At 42.3% G+C, this 18,130-nt stretch overlaps 1 protein-coding gene across 2 annotated transcripts in view; it reads left to right on the top strand.

Moving 5' to 3' along the window:
- Positions 1-9,241: 9,241 nt before the first annotated feature.
- Lpin2 (lipin 2) overlaps positions 9,242-18,130 on the top strand; it is a 43,825-nt gene continuing 34,936 nt past the window's right edge. For both annotated transcript variants that reach the window (XM_021653793.2, XM_060368154.1), the window contains exon 1: positions 9,242-9,465. In XM_021653793.2, coding sequence (XP_021509468.2) covers positions 9,361-9,465 — 105 coding nt within the window. In that variant the 5' untranslated portion in view covers positions 9,242-9,360. The remainder of the gene's footprint in view (positions 9,466-18,130) is intronic.

Here is an 18,130-nt window from a genome sequence, read left to right as displayed (position 1 = left end):
ACTGTCTGCAACTGTGTTTTTTTTTGTTTTTTTTTTTTTTTCTATGTGTAGCCTTGGCTGTCCTGGAAGTCATTCTGTAGACCAGGTTGGCCTTGAACTCATAGAGATCCTCCTGTCTCTGCCTTCCGAGTGTTGGGATCACGGGTGTACACCACCTTGCTTGGTTCTGTCTGTAACTCCAAGTTCCTTCCATGGGTACCAAGCACATATATTACACACGCTTATATACATGCAAGCTTATATACACATGTGCGTACATACATATATATATACACGCAAAAATAAAATTAATAAATCTTGTTTTAAATTGTTGCCATGCAGCTAGGCATGGCGATGCCTTCTGACAAACTATCTTCTGGTTCTAAGACTGGAAGTCCTGCTAATCCTCAGAGCCATGGTTAGCATTACAGCTTGAGGCCACTCAAGACTACAACAGCTGTCCTACTGTGTGCTCTGCCCATCTGTTTGCCTTTAAGAGAACAGTGTAAAAAAACAACCTTACATGTACCTTAGATTTTCTGCTAAGCAAACAACTTTTACAACCTAGGCTAACTTATAAATATGATCTTATTTAGCCTTCCATGCCCTTGACCCAGGAGTAGGTGTTCTAACAGTCATTTGCTGAAACCATCAAATAAGGTTGCAAGTAATCTTATAAAATGAACGCCTGTAAATGTTGTATGCAACATACGGGTATTATTTGATAGTAGTGGTTTGTTTGACGTCTGAGTCAGTTGGGTGCTTTGGAGTCAGTGCCTTAATCCTTTGTAAAACTGGTTAAAATTTCTGTAGAGTGTCTCGTTCTTTCCCCATGTGATGTGTTCTGTGCTGTTCAAGAAATATAAAGCAAAAGGCCTTTGTTAGGAAGGACAGAAGATATATCATTGATGACTCTGGGTTTTATTAGTGGATCAAACTGATGCACTGGGATTGTGTTTTTAAATGATGCATGCATGTACATATATGTACATGTCACACACATGGTCATAGGCACACATGCATGTATATGGCTTGCCATATTTTTCATAAACATTTAACTTAAATTACCTTTTCTGTATAGTCATTAAGAATTTTTATTAAAATTTTTCTGAGAAACAGACTTGGATTGTTGGAAAGACTAATAATTTTTATACAAATTATATACCATTTATAGAGACTCTTAATAAAATATAATACATCATGAAGATGTTTTGGTGCTGTACTTCCTTAGAGGGCACATTTCTCCCAAGGTTGGTACTTGTAGCTGCCTTTTGCTTTCTGGGTCCTGTTTGTTTTCTGGCATTGATGCAGTGGCTTTAGATGTTACCGGCCTTTCACCCTAAAGAATTGCAGAGCTAGCTAAGTGCATTGTTTGAAGCTCTGTTGTCAGTAAAGTCTATTCCTGCTGTCTGGATTTTATTCCTTCATATGTATAATTGTCTGACATATATAAAATTGAGTATTAAAACCAAGCAGAGGCTCCTCAAAGCAGGAGAACTGAAAGTGTCAGACTAGCGTGGGCTGCACAGCAAGACTTTGTATCAAGAAAAAAAACTTGAGTGTTAATGCTACAATTTTTTTCACTCATACGTCTTGGTGATTTTTGGTGTTTTCTGATCTGTTTTGTTTTTGGGTTTTGCAGTGTTGGGAATTGAGTACAAAGCTTTGTGTGTCCCAGCAAGCGTTTACCCTGAACTAGTCCCCGTACTCTAAACTTTAAATTGGATATAAGTTCTGGAAAAAGTTTTATAATTCTGATTATTTTCTTTTGATGTAAATGTCAATTATATGAAATCATTATGTGGTGTCAGACTTAAACATGATGTCACACAACAACAGCTCCAGCAGGGGGAGGTGGAGACAGAAGGATGAGAAGGAATTTGAGGCCATTCTAACTTGAAACCCTTTCTCAGCAGACCAAAAAGAGAAAGATTTTTACAAGTAAATGTCTTCATACAAGTAAATTATCTTTTTGCCGCCTTTTCTGCTAGTTACTTCCTGAAACTACAGGCAAGAATATGAAATGGGAAGTAGTGATAACGAGATACAGTTAGAGGTTGAATGTCTTGGAAGCTTGAAAAAAAGTAGCAGAAAGAAGTGACTGCAGAAACAAATTAGGGTTGCCAGGTCCTCTTGGCCCATTTCGGATAGCTGTTTATGTTGCCATGAAGGGACAGTGTTTCCTGGCAGCACTCATCTCTGTTAATACAAAGAACAAACTGTTGGTTAAACACTGACACTGTGGTTAAAAGCCACAGCTCTCAGCTCAACTTTTTACCCTGGGTCTCTGCCTCAGCAACTGTGGCTTCACCAGTAGTTTCTCACTGATTGGACACATCAGGTTTATCAGTTGTTTGTGTCCTTCACACATGTATCTTTTGAGTTTCTAGTGTGTTTATTGTTCAAATGAACTTTATATTTGCAAGAATTATTATACTGCCCCTCCCAAAAAAAAACCAAAACCTACAAACCTGAAGAATTCTAAGGGAATTTCCAGTTTATAAGTTCTTAGTCAACACCACAGCAGTCCATTTCCATAGATGGAAGATAGCAATGGAAGGAGGGTGCCTGCTAACTGCTAGTATTTCTTAAATGTTAAAACATTGTTTGAAAATAGTGAAAGAAATCATAGGAACAAAGTAACAAGTTACTGGTTTTCCAGGCAGTGCAGAGAATCTCAGGGTGAAAATGTGGAGAAGCAGTCAGAGAAGGGGCGTCCTCCCAGGAGTCTAGTGAGCCGCACTGACACCGCCACTCTCTGTCCACTCTTCACTTCAGTTTTGATCTTTGGGGAGTGAACCTAACCCCCTCCTCCTGCAGTGGTCTCAGTGTTGTTTCTAGAAAATGAACTACTTCTGGAGAGAGCAAAGCCATCATGCTTTTAAAACTACTGTTTTAAAATCTGACAAGGAGACTTATATCTCGGCATTTTTTCTTTTCTTTAGCCAGATCTCACCGTGTGGTCTAGGCTGGCCTGTAACTCTTGCCTCAGGCTCCCAAATGCAGGGACCAAGGGATTTGCCATCTTCCCTGCTTCTGCAGTACGTCCTGTTTATGAAATAGGGTGACATAGCCCTTTTAGCCTGTCATTTCTGCCAGTGTGCAAACTGAGATGAGATGAGGTAGAGATAGAAGATGTTGAAACAAAGTTTTGTATAGTTAAACAAACCTCATGTCTCAGAAAGAGCCAAGGACAACCCCCCCATACGTCACCACCCCCCCATACACACCTCCTCACACACACCTTTTGCCTATGCTGGGCAGGGACTTTCTTCACTTCTTTTGACTTTATTTTATGGTAGTGTTGGCCAGAAATCCTAGCCAGAGACCGTATTTCTGAACCTTAACTGGACTGTCCATCTCTCTCCTCTTAAAAGGCCAGGGTGCTTGACTCTTGCAGCCAGGCACCTCCTCACAATACAGGGGAAGCATGTAGGCTTCAGAGGTATGCTCGCCTCAAACTTTTAAACTGAGGTATGGATATCCAGTTTTCTAAGGAGATTCCAAGCCACAGAAAAAAATATAATCCATTAATCCTTGACTTTAATAGATTAAAAATATTAAGCAATCACTTTTATCAACCAGTAGACATTAAAGCAAAATGCAAAATGTGCTTTGTTTTCTTTTTGCCCGACTGGGGACTAGACCCAGGGCCTCATCATGCCTACCACTGACCTACCTCCTCAACCCCACTATGTTACTTTTATATATAGATGAGGAATTTGGAAAGAAATTGTTTAATCTTTGGGGAAGTCACCTTAATAATCCTCCTGGTATATAGTTTCTTAGGAGGGAATCTAATACCTTCTCATATAAAGTTTGCTCACACAACAAATACACTAGGAACTAAAGAGATAACTGCAGAAGGACATAAAGGCCAGAGCTCCCTCTACTTTTGCTTTGTGTTCTTGGAAGTGCCTGTTTGATCTTATTATTCATTTACAGTCTATGCTGGTAAGGATTGTCTCTGAGTATTATGAAACAAAGCTATATAGCTATTCCCTGCTAAACAGTTAAGTTATAGCAAGAGGAATTTTCTTGGTCTTAAAGCATTTCAGTCTCTTTGGGTTGTTTTAATAGTTTAAATAGTGAATGTAAGTAAGTACAGATATAGGGAGAAACTGTACTTTAGCATGGTTGACCTCCAGAATAAGGAAATCCTCATTTCAGGTGAACTATGGTTCTTCTTTTTCATGTGAGTTACTTGGTTATGAATGAACTTGAAACCATAGAATTATTTGAGTGAAGATTATGGATTATTTTCTGAGACAGAGTGTCACTTTGTAGTTCAGGCTAGCCTCAAATTTGCTTCCTTCAAATACATCTGTGAATTTGTGGGTGGCTTAGGGTTGTAGAATTTTTTTTAATTGCCATTTAAGAATATTTCATGTTTTTTTTTAAACTAATAAAAATGCAGTATTCTCAGTTCCTTGCTAATACAAAAGAAGTTGTTCCACAGTGTGAACACTGGAGGGAGTTCATTTATTTTTGTGTTTTTTTTATCGAAAGGAAAAATAGCTTATAGCCTGAAATAATGTCTATTGAGTCAATGTAACACAGTTTCCTTACCTTTAATTTGATCATGTGAAGTTTTAAATAAATGTTTATTCGTGGTTAAGCCCTCCACAGAGCAGATGTTGTGTATGCCTTTAATCCCAGCACCAGGGAAGTAAGGGATATGAGGATCTCTGTGAGTTCAAGGCGAGCCTAGTCTACATACCAGGTCAGCCAGAGCTACACAGTGAAACTCTGTCTTTAAAAAAAAGAAAAGAGGGGGTGGACATATGGAGCCACGGAAGCGGCCCTTGAAGAATGGCGGAGGCAGTCTTCCATGTGCCAGAGAGGAAAAGAAGACTGTTTGAGAGTTACAAATCACCACTGCTGATCTCCCTTTGCTTAGGACTAAGGTCACAGGAAGGAATTCCAACGCTTTCCAGCTGAAATGCTTAGCAATAGCGTGGTGGTGAGTGGCACTGAAGACACAGAGCCGCTGTATGGGAAGGGTTATTTTGGAAAAGGCATTCTTTCTAGAAGCTGTCCAAACTGGCTGGTGGAAAGGTGAACAGACCTCAGAGAAGTATCAGCATGGAGTGGCATGGGTGTGGACTCCATGTAGATAGGGCCAGGATGAGAGCTCTCTGCAGAAGACCTTACAGACAGCAAAGAACCACCAAGCTTCCTTGCAGAAGGTGAAAAGAAGGGATCTCACAGCATGATGACCACCAACTCTGAGGCCTGCTCCTCCCTGGAAGGCAGAGTGGGAAAGGACAAAGTCCATGACCACTGGAAGTGCTGGACAGTCAGATAGCCTGCAGGGTCCAGCACACACTCTGCCTGCCTGCAGCAGCGGACCTGGCTGTGCACACTTGCTGTGGCTAGTCCATCTAGACATGTGGTAAAGGACACCACAGTTCTTCCCAGGTCCCTTGCCACAGCCAGGAAGCCTTCATTCCCCCAGGGTGGACTTTGGCCTGATGGCAGTAGCCAGGCAGCAGGAGAGAAAAGGGCTGCTCATGAATATGTGCTCAGAGGAAGAACTGTGTCATGTCCAGGAGGAGTTGGTGGCCCCAGATAAAAAGCTGCTGCAAAGAAAGAGACTGGTATGCAGGCCTTTGAGGTGGCCCACCTCACCATCTACACCCATCTCTGAACTGCTAGAGCACATGAAGGGGTTGGTCCTACAGATCCAAGCTGCAGCATCTCCATGACACAGGGCAACAACGGGATATCCAAGAGGAGTCCTGGTGAGGATCAGTATTGATGGTGTAGCAGGAGCCGGAGGCCTCGAACCAGACCAGTGACTAGTTGCAATGAACATTTCCAAGCAGAGAGATATTTGGACAACTTTTCTTTTTGTTTGTTTTCTTGGGAAGTTTGCAGGGGTGGAGAGCAGACACAAAGGGATGGGGATTTGAGCGGGATTGGGATGCATGATGTGAAATTCATAAAGAATCAATAAAAAGTTTTTTTAAAAGAGAAGAGGAAGAAGGAAGAGAGAAGAAGAGGAAGAAGGAAGAGAAGAAGCCCTTTCACACCCAGCGTCCCATGGACTTCTGGGGTTAATAATGAAACATCAACAAAGGATGTGTATATGTTACTGAGCATCATTATCACTTGTGGAATCTGAATACAATTCGGATTCTCTAGACAGCAGTTTTTGTTTCTTGAAGCTAGATGCCCTTTTGAAAAGTTAAATCTTAGAGACTTTATTTCTGTCCATCTTTCCCTTTCCATAACCAAGGCAGTCTCATTTTATAGCCCAGGTTCACTTCCCTCCTGAATCAACCTCTTGGGTACTGGGGTTGCAGACATACACTGCCACATCCTGCCCTCTACTTTTCTTGTTTTAAAAATCACTAAAGAGCCAACATAGTGCTATTTTCCTATGGTCCCAGCACTTAGGAGGCCAAGATGGTAGAATTGCTTGAGCACAGCATGGGAAAAATAGGGAGACATGCTCCCACAGGAAAAACAAAACAAAGCATAACCAACTCATTTCACCCAAGCTGGCCTTACTAACTTCCTACTTGAGGATAACATTGGCCTTCCTGCTCCCTTTCCCATCACCTTCTGAGTGTGGAGACTGCAGGCATGCACCATCATACCTGCTGTATGGCTGCTTGCTAGGAACGAACCCAAGGCTTTCTGAAGGTTAAGTAAGCACTCCTAAACTGTGCTACTTCCACAGCCCTCAGGACTGTTAACCTAATGCCTTTCTTTGAAAATTATGGAGCACATTGAGAATCGCTGGCTGTGGTTTTACTGTGAATTGGACATGATGGAAAGTGTCACTGGGTTGGCGGTAGGAGGGAGGTGTAGATATGTGCCTTGCGATGACATAGGTTCAGATGAGCTCATTTCTGCTTGGGTCCATGGTACACGTTCCTTTGCCCACAGGACCTTCTGTGAGTTACTCATCAAAACAGTGACACAATACCTAGGCGGGCAGGAAACCTGATGGCTGGTCTGTTATGTAAGAGGCCTTTTGAGGTGGCCCTTGCCCACAGAGCTGACCCCGCCGTCCCCGCCCTCTTCACTTGTTGAGCCTTCACTTCTGGGTCTTGCCAGCTGCTTCCCCCGCCCCTGTATGTTCTCTCTGGGTCTCGGCTTGGCAAAATGAAAACACAAACCAAACAAGGTTGTTCTGTGCCTGTTCCTTCTTCAGTGAGAGACCTCTTCTGGGCCTTAGCGTCCTCAGACTTAAAGTAGATGAGTTTTCTCTTTTCCATCTACCCTCCTGCTTAGTCACTGCCTTTTGTGCGCACTCTACATATTTTCTTACCAATATTTTATTCCCTCTGCCTCCAACTTTTCATCTTCTTAGGCCATTTCTCCTTAATCCCCTGTTCCTTTTTCTCCCATTCTTCTCTCCTGGCCTCTGATTTCTTCCTCACCTGGGAGTGAGGTTTTGTTACTCTGTCTGATGCCACGGGCCTGGAGCTGCTGCAGGCCATGGAGGAAAGACTGGAATTTTTGTACATGCACAGTGTTTCAGCCATCAAAGCTCTTTAGTTCTCTTGTCAAGGGAGGAAGTTGTGTATGTGATATGTAATTAAATGGCAAATGAGTGTGGGTGCTTTGTTAATCTGCCCTCTGACAGCTGGGGAAATGAGGTGGCTATGATGGGTTTTCCTGTTTTTAATGTTGGTAAGATTGATTTTTTTTACATTTCTTTTGGGGGTAGAGAGCCTCAGCACACGTGTAAAGGCCAGAGGACAGTATTGTGAGAAAATTTCTCTACTTATACCATGTGAGCTCTGGGGACAGAACTCAAGTTGTTGGGCTTGGTAAGTGCCTTTACCCACTGAGACGCCTCCATCACTCAACAGTTTTATTGCATGAATCTTGATGGAGTCTTGCTGTAGTTAGCATTTCCGTCCCCTCTTGGTCAAATATTTGTCTTTGTGAAGGTTCAAGGTAAAAGGAAAAGTTTAATAATGTGAAGCTCATTAAATGTAAGGTGATCAGCTAGTTGATAAATCCTTGTATAGAATAATTAAAATTCCTCATTAGGAAAACATGTTGCCTCTCAAGACTGTCTTTTGGCCCTAACAACAGTGGCATGCAGCAGAAATGGAGTGTGAATTGTATATGTAATTTCAGTTTCTGATCAGTCATATTATAGAAAGAAGTGTAGGGGCTAGAGAGCTGAGGAAGAGCACCTGCTGTGCAAGCACAGGATCTGTTTGGATTCCGGCACACAGGAAAAGCTGTGTATGCATACCTGTAGTGCTAGCACTGTCCAGGGCTGAAGCAGTGGGCTCACTGAGGCTTGTTGACTGTCAGACTAGCCCTAAGTTTAGTGAGAGACACTGACTCAGAGAAATAAGGAAGAGCAGGGTAATAAAGCAGGGTACGTGACTCAGTCAGTCTGTCTTCTGCATGTGTGCACAGGTGTGCACATCAAATCATGTGCCCCTGTTCCATGCTTAAACACACAAAAGATGTAGGAAAAAATGACTTGTCATTTCAGCACATACATAACATCACAATTTCTTCACCTTTTTTCATACCAGTCTTCCAAGTCCAGTGGCTATCTTCACTTATAGCTTATAGCATGTAGTATTAACCTGCTTGCAAGTTCAGAAAGCACATATGGCTTGAGGCTATTTGTAGTAAACTGCAGAATGTTTGAGATTGGCTTTAATAAGTGTTTTAACTGAGAAAGCAAGTATATTTTACATAGTCTCATCCACGTGTGTTAAGTGTTTCAGGGTTTTAGAAAATTTTGAGGTTACTGCCTAGTGACATCCTGAAAATGGCAAGGAAATACTACGGAATTAAATGTTGCTTTGTCATACTCTTGAAGTCTGGTTTTGTTGTTCATAGAGTGCCAAGCTAGGTTAGACCCCAGATTTTTGAGAAGTACTGGGTCATGCCAATATAATGAAGTAAAAGTATTTATTAGTTAGACTATAGAAACAGTGATGCCATCTAAGCATTTGGAAATCATTGCCTTCGCATGATTACATGAGTTTTTCCTCCCTGTGTAGAGCTGTTTTCATTTCCACAAAAGAAGATGTGATTGGCTTAAGGAATCATTAACTCAATCCCTGTTCTGTGCGATGGAAGCTGTAGTTGAGTATCTTGTGATTGGGCAGGACTTAGTACCTATCAGTGTAAACACATGGCGCAGCCTGCCCCATGCCCCTGCTTATCTTTGGAGAGATGGGGCTGAGGCATTTTGAGCAAATCTCATTGGTAAAGTTGTGTGTGCATTGCTTTTTTTTTTTTTTTTTTTTTTTAAAGACCTGTTTGCTTTCAGTTTTAGCTATGTCCCTGTTTGTGGCAGCTAGCACTTGGTTGTCCCCAGAATAACTTTTGTTTGTTGGTGCCTTCACCTCTGTAGAGTCATGCTCTGTAAGCTTCTTCAGTTCTAAGATGTTTTACCTAGAAGATAGCGGTGAAGATGAGGAGAAGGTTCAAGAAAGCTCGTTGAGTAAAACTGCAGGTGTTTATCAAGGCAAGGCCCCTTCTGGTATTCTGGTGAGTTGCGTTCAGTCATGCCTCTTCCTTGCTTGAGGCCCAGTCTGGGTAGCACTGAGAAGGAACAGCGCCTTCTAAATGAGAGTGGTGAATGCCCCTTGTTGGTATTGTTGTGGTAACTTTCCACTTTAAGAGTGTTCTGTACAACAAAATGCTTGGCTGCCTGCTGTTTGTCCTTGCCTTGTGCTATTCTCATGCTGTTTGTTGTTGTTTAATAATTTCCTGCCTAGAAAAAAAGTGGTTGCTTTAAATTGAGAACTTGTCTACAACTAGACTTCAGAGTAATGGGTTGAGTTCTGTCCTTGCATCTCAGTGTGGTAGTTGAGGGCTACTTGGTTTTTATTGTCCTGGCCAAATCTCCTGTTAAGGCTAAGCTAGTATTTTGAAACTGGCGTTTTGTTTGGGTATGTGGTACAAAAGAATGACTGTAGGCTTTCCCTTTTGTGACTGTAAATGAACAAAAACATGCTTAAATGTGTGTGTGGAGAGGATGCTTGCCTGAATTCTTAAAATCTAGTTTACTCTTGCTACAAGGTACCAAGTAAAACATGGCTTCTAAGTTTGAGTTCTAGAGGTCTGCTTTAAGGAAACAAAGTCAAGTGATATAAAGGTAGTATCGTTTGACTCTGCCTATGGACTCTTAGAAAACTAATGTGCTTAAATACATACTTCAATTATTTTGCTTTTTATTTTTGTTTTGCAACAGGGTCATGCTGGTTGCTTACACTGATTGTTGAACTTACTATCCTCCTGCTGCAGCACTCCTGAATGTTGAGATAACAGGCCTGCACACTCAGCCCAGCTTACATGCTTAAAGTGAGGTAGAGGCTAAGTAACTTAGGTTCAGATACTCTGGAGTTCCAAATGAAAGTACGGATGTTGTGTCTTAACTAAATTACCTTAGTTACTTTTATTTTAAAGCAAATTAAGGTTGAATATCTTTTATGAAAACCAGCATGAGGTCAATAAAATAAAAAATAGATGATTTCAGATTTCTGAAATCTGTTAATTTTGGTTGATTTAGTTTTAAAGGTATAAGAATATTTAAGTTGCCTTATTTTTACCATATTCTGTATGATATTTGCTTTTGGGTCTGGTGTCATAGGTGTCCATATGTGGACTTTTTACTTACTAGTGACAACATTAATTGAGTGTAAATATAAGAATGCTTCTGTGGGAGGCAATCTTATTTTGAAATTTCTATTGTAATATAAAGGGTGTGTGCATTTGTGCACACTTGTCTTAAAGGCCAGAGGAAAAAATGCGGACTATGTAATTCTATATGAAGTATTTCTGAAGTCCACTTAGTGGCACATATGGCCTAGGCTATTGCAGTTCTTTGAGGCCCACTGTGGGTGTTTTCCAAAGGGAAGACAAAGGTGTTTGCTTAGGCTGCATTTTCTTAACAGTTCCCTTTTGTGTCATTGATGTTCTATGAGTCACCACCTCACCCCAGCAAAATTTCTGAATTAGTGGCTTGCATAGTAGATTTGATATCTACTTAATAAGCTGTAATGATTATCTAGTTTGACTTTCGAACGAACATGGGTGTGTTCAGTAAAGAATCCTGACTTTTAGACTAACCAGAGTGCTAAGTGTTGAATCTGGCTGATGGGCAGAAGGATGATAAGGCAAGAAATCCTCCCTTTTCCTGGCTACCAAACTTGTTATAAGTGGATTTGGAGTTCCATTTTAAAAGTGAGCTCTTCGCTCCACTCTCCCCAACCAACACTGTGAGCAGAGGCTCCGTGACTTTCTCCTCCACCTCAATCCCAGAGGAGCGCGGGGTGTTCGCAAGCCCCAGCAGAGGCCTATGCATCTGAGAGGGTATTCTAGAATACTTACACGAAGTGGGCTTTGATAGAACCTCAGGCTTGGTCTTGAAGGAATTGGACACAACTCTGTAAAGGGTCTAAAATTAAAATCTCGCCCTTCTTGGGAAAGCATTTATTTTATACATTTAATTATTTTAACCCAATTCTACTGGGTTACAAAATCCATTCAGTTCTGGAAAAGAAACTGTAGGCCCACATTCTATAGTGAGTAGTTTCTGTGTGTGGTGTCACTTTTTACCTAGTTGAAAATGCAATATTTGTTATTTTTCATTGTTTCACGTCTTAGTGTAGAACATTTTTTCCTCTTCCTCAAATCCTAGTTTATACTCCAGAGGACTTACCTAGGTTTCTTCTGTTAGTCATCAGTCCTAGCTCAGTGATGAAATCATTTGTTACTGGCTGCCGTTGGTGGACCATCTAACATAGCTGCTGTCCTTCTGCAAGGGAGCTCATCTCGCAGTCTGTGTGGAAGTTTGCTGTGAGCATCTCTACGCTGGCTCCTAGGCTTCAGAAGCAGAAGGATGGGGAATTGGAGGGTAACCTGGGCTAATGGTGAAGCTGCCTTAAAATGAAAAGCAAAAAAGGAAAAAGGAAAAAAAAGAAGACTCCACCAAAAGTGAACTCCGAGTAAACCAGAAGAGAGAGTTGTATAATCTCAGAGGTGTTATTACATGCACAGATTGACCAGAAAACAAGTGGCTCTCATCAAGGGCACAAGAGCTGGGATAGTAGAGGGCATCTGTCATCTTGTATTCTCCTACATGTTAACAAAGCGCAGCATGTTGGCCCTTATAGCCTGATGCTCAGTCATAAGATTGAAACTATATTAGAAAAAATAAATCCCTTCAAGGACAGTGAAGCAGAAGAAAAAAAAAAAAAAAAACAGCAGGTAGCATCACCTTCAGCTTTGGGGAACTGATAGCTTGCCTCTGGTCATCAACTTAAAATAAACTGACACTTTGTGGTTCCTTGAGGACTTGAGAACTACTGTACCTGGAGTGGTGGTATGCTGGTCTAGGGACTCCTCCAGGACTCTGCTGTGCAGCCAGGGCCACAACACAGGGCATGGAATCCCTGCTAAGCCCTGCTACGCTTTGCCCCACGCATACGGATTTACAAAATAGACTATAAAGCAGCAGAGACCAATAATTGTTTTTTGTTTTGTTTTTAGAGCATGTGTGTGCAAATGCGTGCGCGCGCACACACACACATACACAGTACATTTTCTGTTTCAGAATCCCCCCTCTCAGGTTGCCGTGTGTCCTCAGTCAGTCTCTTCCAACCTTCTTACTCTTGGCTGTGCTTCCGTAGTCTTCACGTTTCAGTGTCTAATGATCAGATATCTTGTGTCCTTAACTTTGGTTTCATCTGGTATCATCAGACAATTAGATGGGGGTTATATGTTTTTAACAGCACAGAAGCAGTGAATCCTTTTTAGTGAGTTGTCTCTTGGCTATTTGATTATGGCGGTGTTGTAGGCCCCTGCATTTGTAGGAAGGTGTGATTTGGGACAGCAGCCAGAGCATGTCGAGGTGTTCTGCTTTTCCTTAAGTGTGTGTTTAAAATACAACTGGGCCACCTAAACAAATGACAGACTTAGAACTTCACTAAAACCAAATTATTTTAATCCAAAGTAGAGTTTTCTTTCTAAAGCAGATACTGTTCTATCAGACCTATTGACAACAACGTCCTTAGCCTTGAGTTGTTGAGAATGATACTGAACTTTGGGCCTGCAAGTATTAATCGCGGCTTTGTTAGTAGAAGTGTCATGAGACCCCTCTAAACCCAGTGGTAATTCATGTGGCTCACTGCTACCTGAGCTTTAGCAGGGGAAGGTCCTCCAGCCCAGAGAATCTGCACAGTTGGAGTTTCTCGGCATCAGCTTCGCTTAGCTGTAGAATTTAACTAAGGCTCTTGTTAAGGGGCTGAGAGAAGGCAAGAAAATGAAAGGGAGGAAGATAAATGAAATTTAACATATCTTTTCCTGGCCCTACAACCTACATGGATATTAGATTCTTTTATAGTCAAAATATATCCTGGGTACAGTCTAATATTCATGTAGGTTATAAACCTAGAGGAAGCTTTGCCTCTGAAAGTCTTAGTAATTCTTAGAGGTCAGCACAAACAAAAAGAACCTGCACCAGAGAAGGCTTGTCCCAAAGAAATTGCAGATTGTGCTCCTAGTTATTGAGAGTCATCCCTGAGGTAGATGCTGTGGTTTCCATGGCAGCTTACTAAAATTGGGTGACTATGGGGAAGCCAAAAGAGCAGCCTTCTGCATTGATTTTAGAGATCTCACAGTTACTAACGATCACTACCAAAATAGGTTAGTTGTACAGTTAGCATGATGTAGTAGAAGGTTTAAGATTGGGGGGAGGGATTGAGAACTTGCCCCTTAAAACATGAATTTCTGACCATAACATTATAATTAATTCTCCTGGTAATAAAAAGCCTGTCTTTAATGTATGGTAGCATGTGGAGAAGCATCATGGCCTTTGGGGCTTTTGTTTTGAGGTGTTTTGGGGGAGGGAGGAGTGGCAGTTCAAGGCAGGGTTTCTCTGTGTAGCCTTGGCTGTACTGAAACTCACTTTGTGTAGACCAAGTTGGCCATGAATTCAAAGAAATCCTCCTGCCTCTGCCTCCTGAGTGCTGGGACTAAAGGTGTGTGCCACCGCACCCATCGTGGCCTTCTAAAGCCTTCTGAAATGTCTTCATACATGTATCTCTGAAAGGGAAAGGACAATGACATGGCAAGAAATTTGAGTGGGCTTGTCTCTGTACAGCTGCTTGACTTCAGGCGGGGGGCGGGGGGTTGTCTGCTGCGGGCCCTGGTTTTCATACCTGACAGTTCAACCACAGCTCAGCAGAGCAATTCCCACTCCTGTGTAGTCAACAAAATCCTAAATACAAATATTTGTGTTAGCTGTGCCTTGTAATTATCAGGAATGAGGAACACCCAGGGTGAGAGGATAAACTAGAAAATATTTGTACCACAGAATAATATTTCATAAAGAACAAACTACTAGCTGGGCGTGGTGGTGCTTGCCTTTAAGCCCAGCACTCAAGAGACAGAGGCAAGTGGATCTCTGTTTTGAGTTCTAGGCCAACCTGTTCTACATAGTAAGTTTGAAACCAACCAAGACTACGTAGTAATTATCTGCCAGTAATTTTACTTCTTACATGTCTCCTTATTCATCAGCCAAATTAGATAGCCTCTGTTCACCAGTCGCTTCATATAGTGGACATGAAGACTGGGCATATGTTATTTGAGAGATAAGAACTACATTCTTATCTCTTATTCTTAGAAAGGTACATTGTAAGACATGGTTCTGTGGGTGGAAATGAGAGAGATGGGTGAGGGTCTAGGGACATAATTTATGGTGCTATGATGGGGTAAACAGGTCTGGTCATGTCAGTGTTGAGGGTTTGAGGAAAGAAGTTGGTAGCCCCTCTCCTCCTGTACTGCTGGCCATGCTGGAATTTGCCCGTTATTTTGAAATCTAAAGAAATGTACAAAAATAAACATTTAGTTTTTCCTATTCTATTCCAGATTTGGTTGCTAGAGAAAGTGCCCTGGTGCGTTGCTGAATGTTAGAAGTGTAGATCTTGGCATTCTTGAAGCTGTATTCTTCAGATTTGTGATGTCGTGTGTTCAGATAAGCCTAGCCCACCTCTTACTGTGTATCTGTCGTCAGTCCTGGTGTGGGCTCTTGTCACCTCACTTCCCCACACTGACCCAAACAGGAACTTCCTTTTCAGACTAGCAGACTGTCTTGCCCGCAGTTTTCTCCTGGGTCCCTTGGGGTTCTTCAGAATGACCTGTACAGATGTCATTTGCTCTCATGGGTGTATTTTAAGACTTAACAAGACACTCATCCTGAGGTGAGTGTCTTGTCACTGTCTAAGTTATATCTATGCAGGTTTTTTTCCGGGAAGTGTTTGCAGAAAAGCATCTGGTTTCTGTTGTATGAGCATCACTTTTAGGACTAGGAATTGACCATTACTGGTATCTGAAAAGTGTGTGTGTGCATGTGGTGCATGCGCGCATTGTACACACTCGTGTGTATTATATATGTGCACATATCTTCATTTACCTCGTAGATTTCATTGCCTCATTGATAGTAAAATACTTTATATGTATATTCCTCCATTTCCTTGCTGATTCTATTCAGTAGAGCTTCTTTTTGCATTCATTCACTTGTTTTTTTTTGGTACATTAATGAATCCAAAAACATTCAAAGCTAGGGTTGTAGCACAATGGTAGAATACTTGTCTCCTGAGCCTGGCATGGTGGCGCATGCCTTTAATTCCAGCACTTTGGAAACAAAAGCAGGCAGGTGTCTGTGAGTTCAAGGCCAGACTGGTCTACAAAGTGAATTCCAGGGCAGCCACTGTTACACAGAGAAACCCTGTCTCGAAAAACAAATAAAATAAAATAAAATAAAATAAAAGGAGAAAATTATGGTTTCACCCCAACATACCCTACTCCAGCCAGATTCTAAACGACAGCGCAATGAAGACACACAGTCCCTGACCCCATTTCACAGCAGGACTTGGGTCCCTACTGCAGACTCAGTTATAGGGAGCCTCATCCCTGTCTTTGAGAAGGTTCTTGGGTCTTTGTCTGTTTTTAATTTCTAAGTTTTGTTACTTTTTATGTTTATGAGTGTTTGCCTGCATTTGAGTGTGTGTGCCATATCTATCCCTGGCGCCCTCAGAGGCCAGAAGAGGGGAGGGCACCTCTAGAGCCACCATGTGGGTGCTGGGAATTGAACTCGGGTACAATTGATTCTGTTTTGAAATACAATTTTAAGATTTCAAATAGTTGTACCTTGGGCTATTCAAAACAGACTTCACATACGTGTGTGCTCTTAACCTATGAGCCATTGCTCTACCTTGAAGAGTGTTTTATGAGTGATGAAAGCACTGTAGTTCGGGGAGCCAAGCCCTATTCTTTATGTATGTATGTATTCTCTTATGGCTGGGTCCCAGCCCCCTCCCTCCTTTCCTCCAGTCTTACCCTCATGCTCTCTTCCCACCCCACTCTCCCCTTTCTTTTTTCTCTTTTTTCTCAGAGAAGGAGAGGCCCCCCAAGGAGTATCAACCCACCCAGGCACCTCAAGTCACAGCAGGACTAAGCACATCCTCTCCCACTGGGGCCTGACAAGGCAGTCCAGCTAGGGGAAAGGGATCCAGAGAAAGGCAACAGAGTCAGGAAGAGGCCCAACTCCCATTGTTAAGGGACCCGTCCGTATGTTGACCAGACTACACGTCTGCTACATATGTGTAGAGGGTCTAGGTCCAGCCCATGCATGCTCTTTGGTTGGTGGTTCAGTCTCTGTGAGACTCCATGGGCCCAGGTTAGTTGACTCTGTAGGTCTTGTGGTGTCCTCCCTCCCCCCCAGCTCCCTCAGTCCTTCCTCTCACTGTTCCACTTGCTTTCCAATCCAGCATTGCATTGTTCTTTTAAACTATGTGTTCTACTGGGAGGATGGCTCAGTGGATAAAACACTTGCCTTGAAAGTATAAGGACCTGAGTTTGGACTTTACTCAACCTATGTAAAAACACATAAGCACACATGTATGTAATCCCAGCACTCCTGTGGCAAGGTTGTGAGGCAGAGACAGAAGAATCTTCAGAAGCCCATGGACCAGCCAGCCTGGCATAAACAGCAGTGAATGGGAGAAACTGTCTTAAATTAGGTAGAATGTCATACATTAGGGATAACACTCAAGGTTGTCATATTGCTACATATGTGCACACCTGTACTCACAGAAACACACATACACATGGACATTTTTTTTAAAAAATAAGTTTCATTTGTCCTAAAATGGTCCAGTCAGCCCCACTGAGGTTCAGCCAGACATAGAAGTCTAGAGTATACTTTTGAGGATGAGGTCTGCAGCCCAGAACTTGGTTTTCTACAAGCATAGTCGTGAGTAAGAATGGAAACTTACTGGAATAGAAGCTGCAGGAGGTTCTGAACCTGGATATTGGTCAGAATCCTGACAGACCCTTCCAGCCCCACTGCAGCTCAGTGGTGGGCCAGACCTGGAGCGCTGTAATCCTTCCCTGCTCAAACCTGATCCTTTTGCAGATGGCCCAAGAACCACTCTGAGAAATGAGACACAGTCCTTGTTGTATTCCATCAGGAAAAAGGAAGTGGGAAGCTAGGAGGAGGCTGGCCAGGGCTATCTGAGCTCATCTTTGGGGAGGAGCACCTGGTGTCCCACACACTTTGAGAAAGGCACAGAACAGTGCCCAAAGCTGAACATGTCATTAGTTTTATGACAGAGTAATTGCAGAAGTGGCAAAGATTAGCAGAGATTCTTGGCTTTCACATGGGGCTGTGAATCCATAACCTGGCTTATCTTCATGATTAGTTATTAAGCGCTTTTGTAATTGAAACTTCCATTTTAGAAAATGGCCAGAATGATAAAGTTTTGACCAGGGATAGTAATAGTGTTCTTTATATTAAACCTTAATGGGGAGTTCTTGCCACATGTGCTCTTCTGTTCATCTGTAAAGACTGGGTCACTTGGCAGTGCTTACTGCATCCCAGCTCTGTGCCAGATGGTTTCCTGGCTGTCTAGATGGGCATGATCCGAAGTGATGCTTCCTCTCCCTCAGTGTCTGCCTCAGCTGCCATCAGCTCCAACAGATCTAGTTCCCCATGGGACTTAACTGTTCTTTCTTAGAGCTATTCCATCTTCTGACTTTCCTCATGGAGCCCATGCTGCCCTGAAACTCACTGTGTCTCCCAAGAATGACCTAGCACACTTTATCTTCCTGCCTCTACCTCCAGAGTTGTGAGATTGTAGTTGTGTGC

Source organism: Meriones unguiculatus, chromosome 15 (assembly GCF_030254825.1).
Source record: "Meriones unguiculatus strain TT.TT164.6M chromosome 15, Bangor_MerUng_6.1, whole genome shotgun sequence".
NCBI lineage: Eukaryota > Metazoa > Chordata > Mammalia > Rodentia > Muridae > Meriones > Meriones unguiculatus.
Note: the sequence above shows the minus strand (reverse complement) of the source record. Positions and strands in the feature narration are given on the sequence as shown.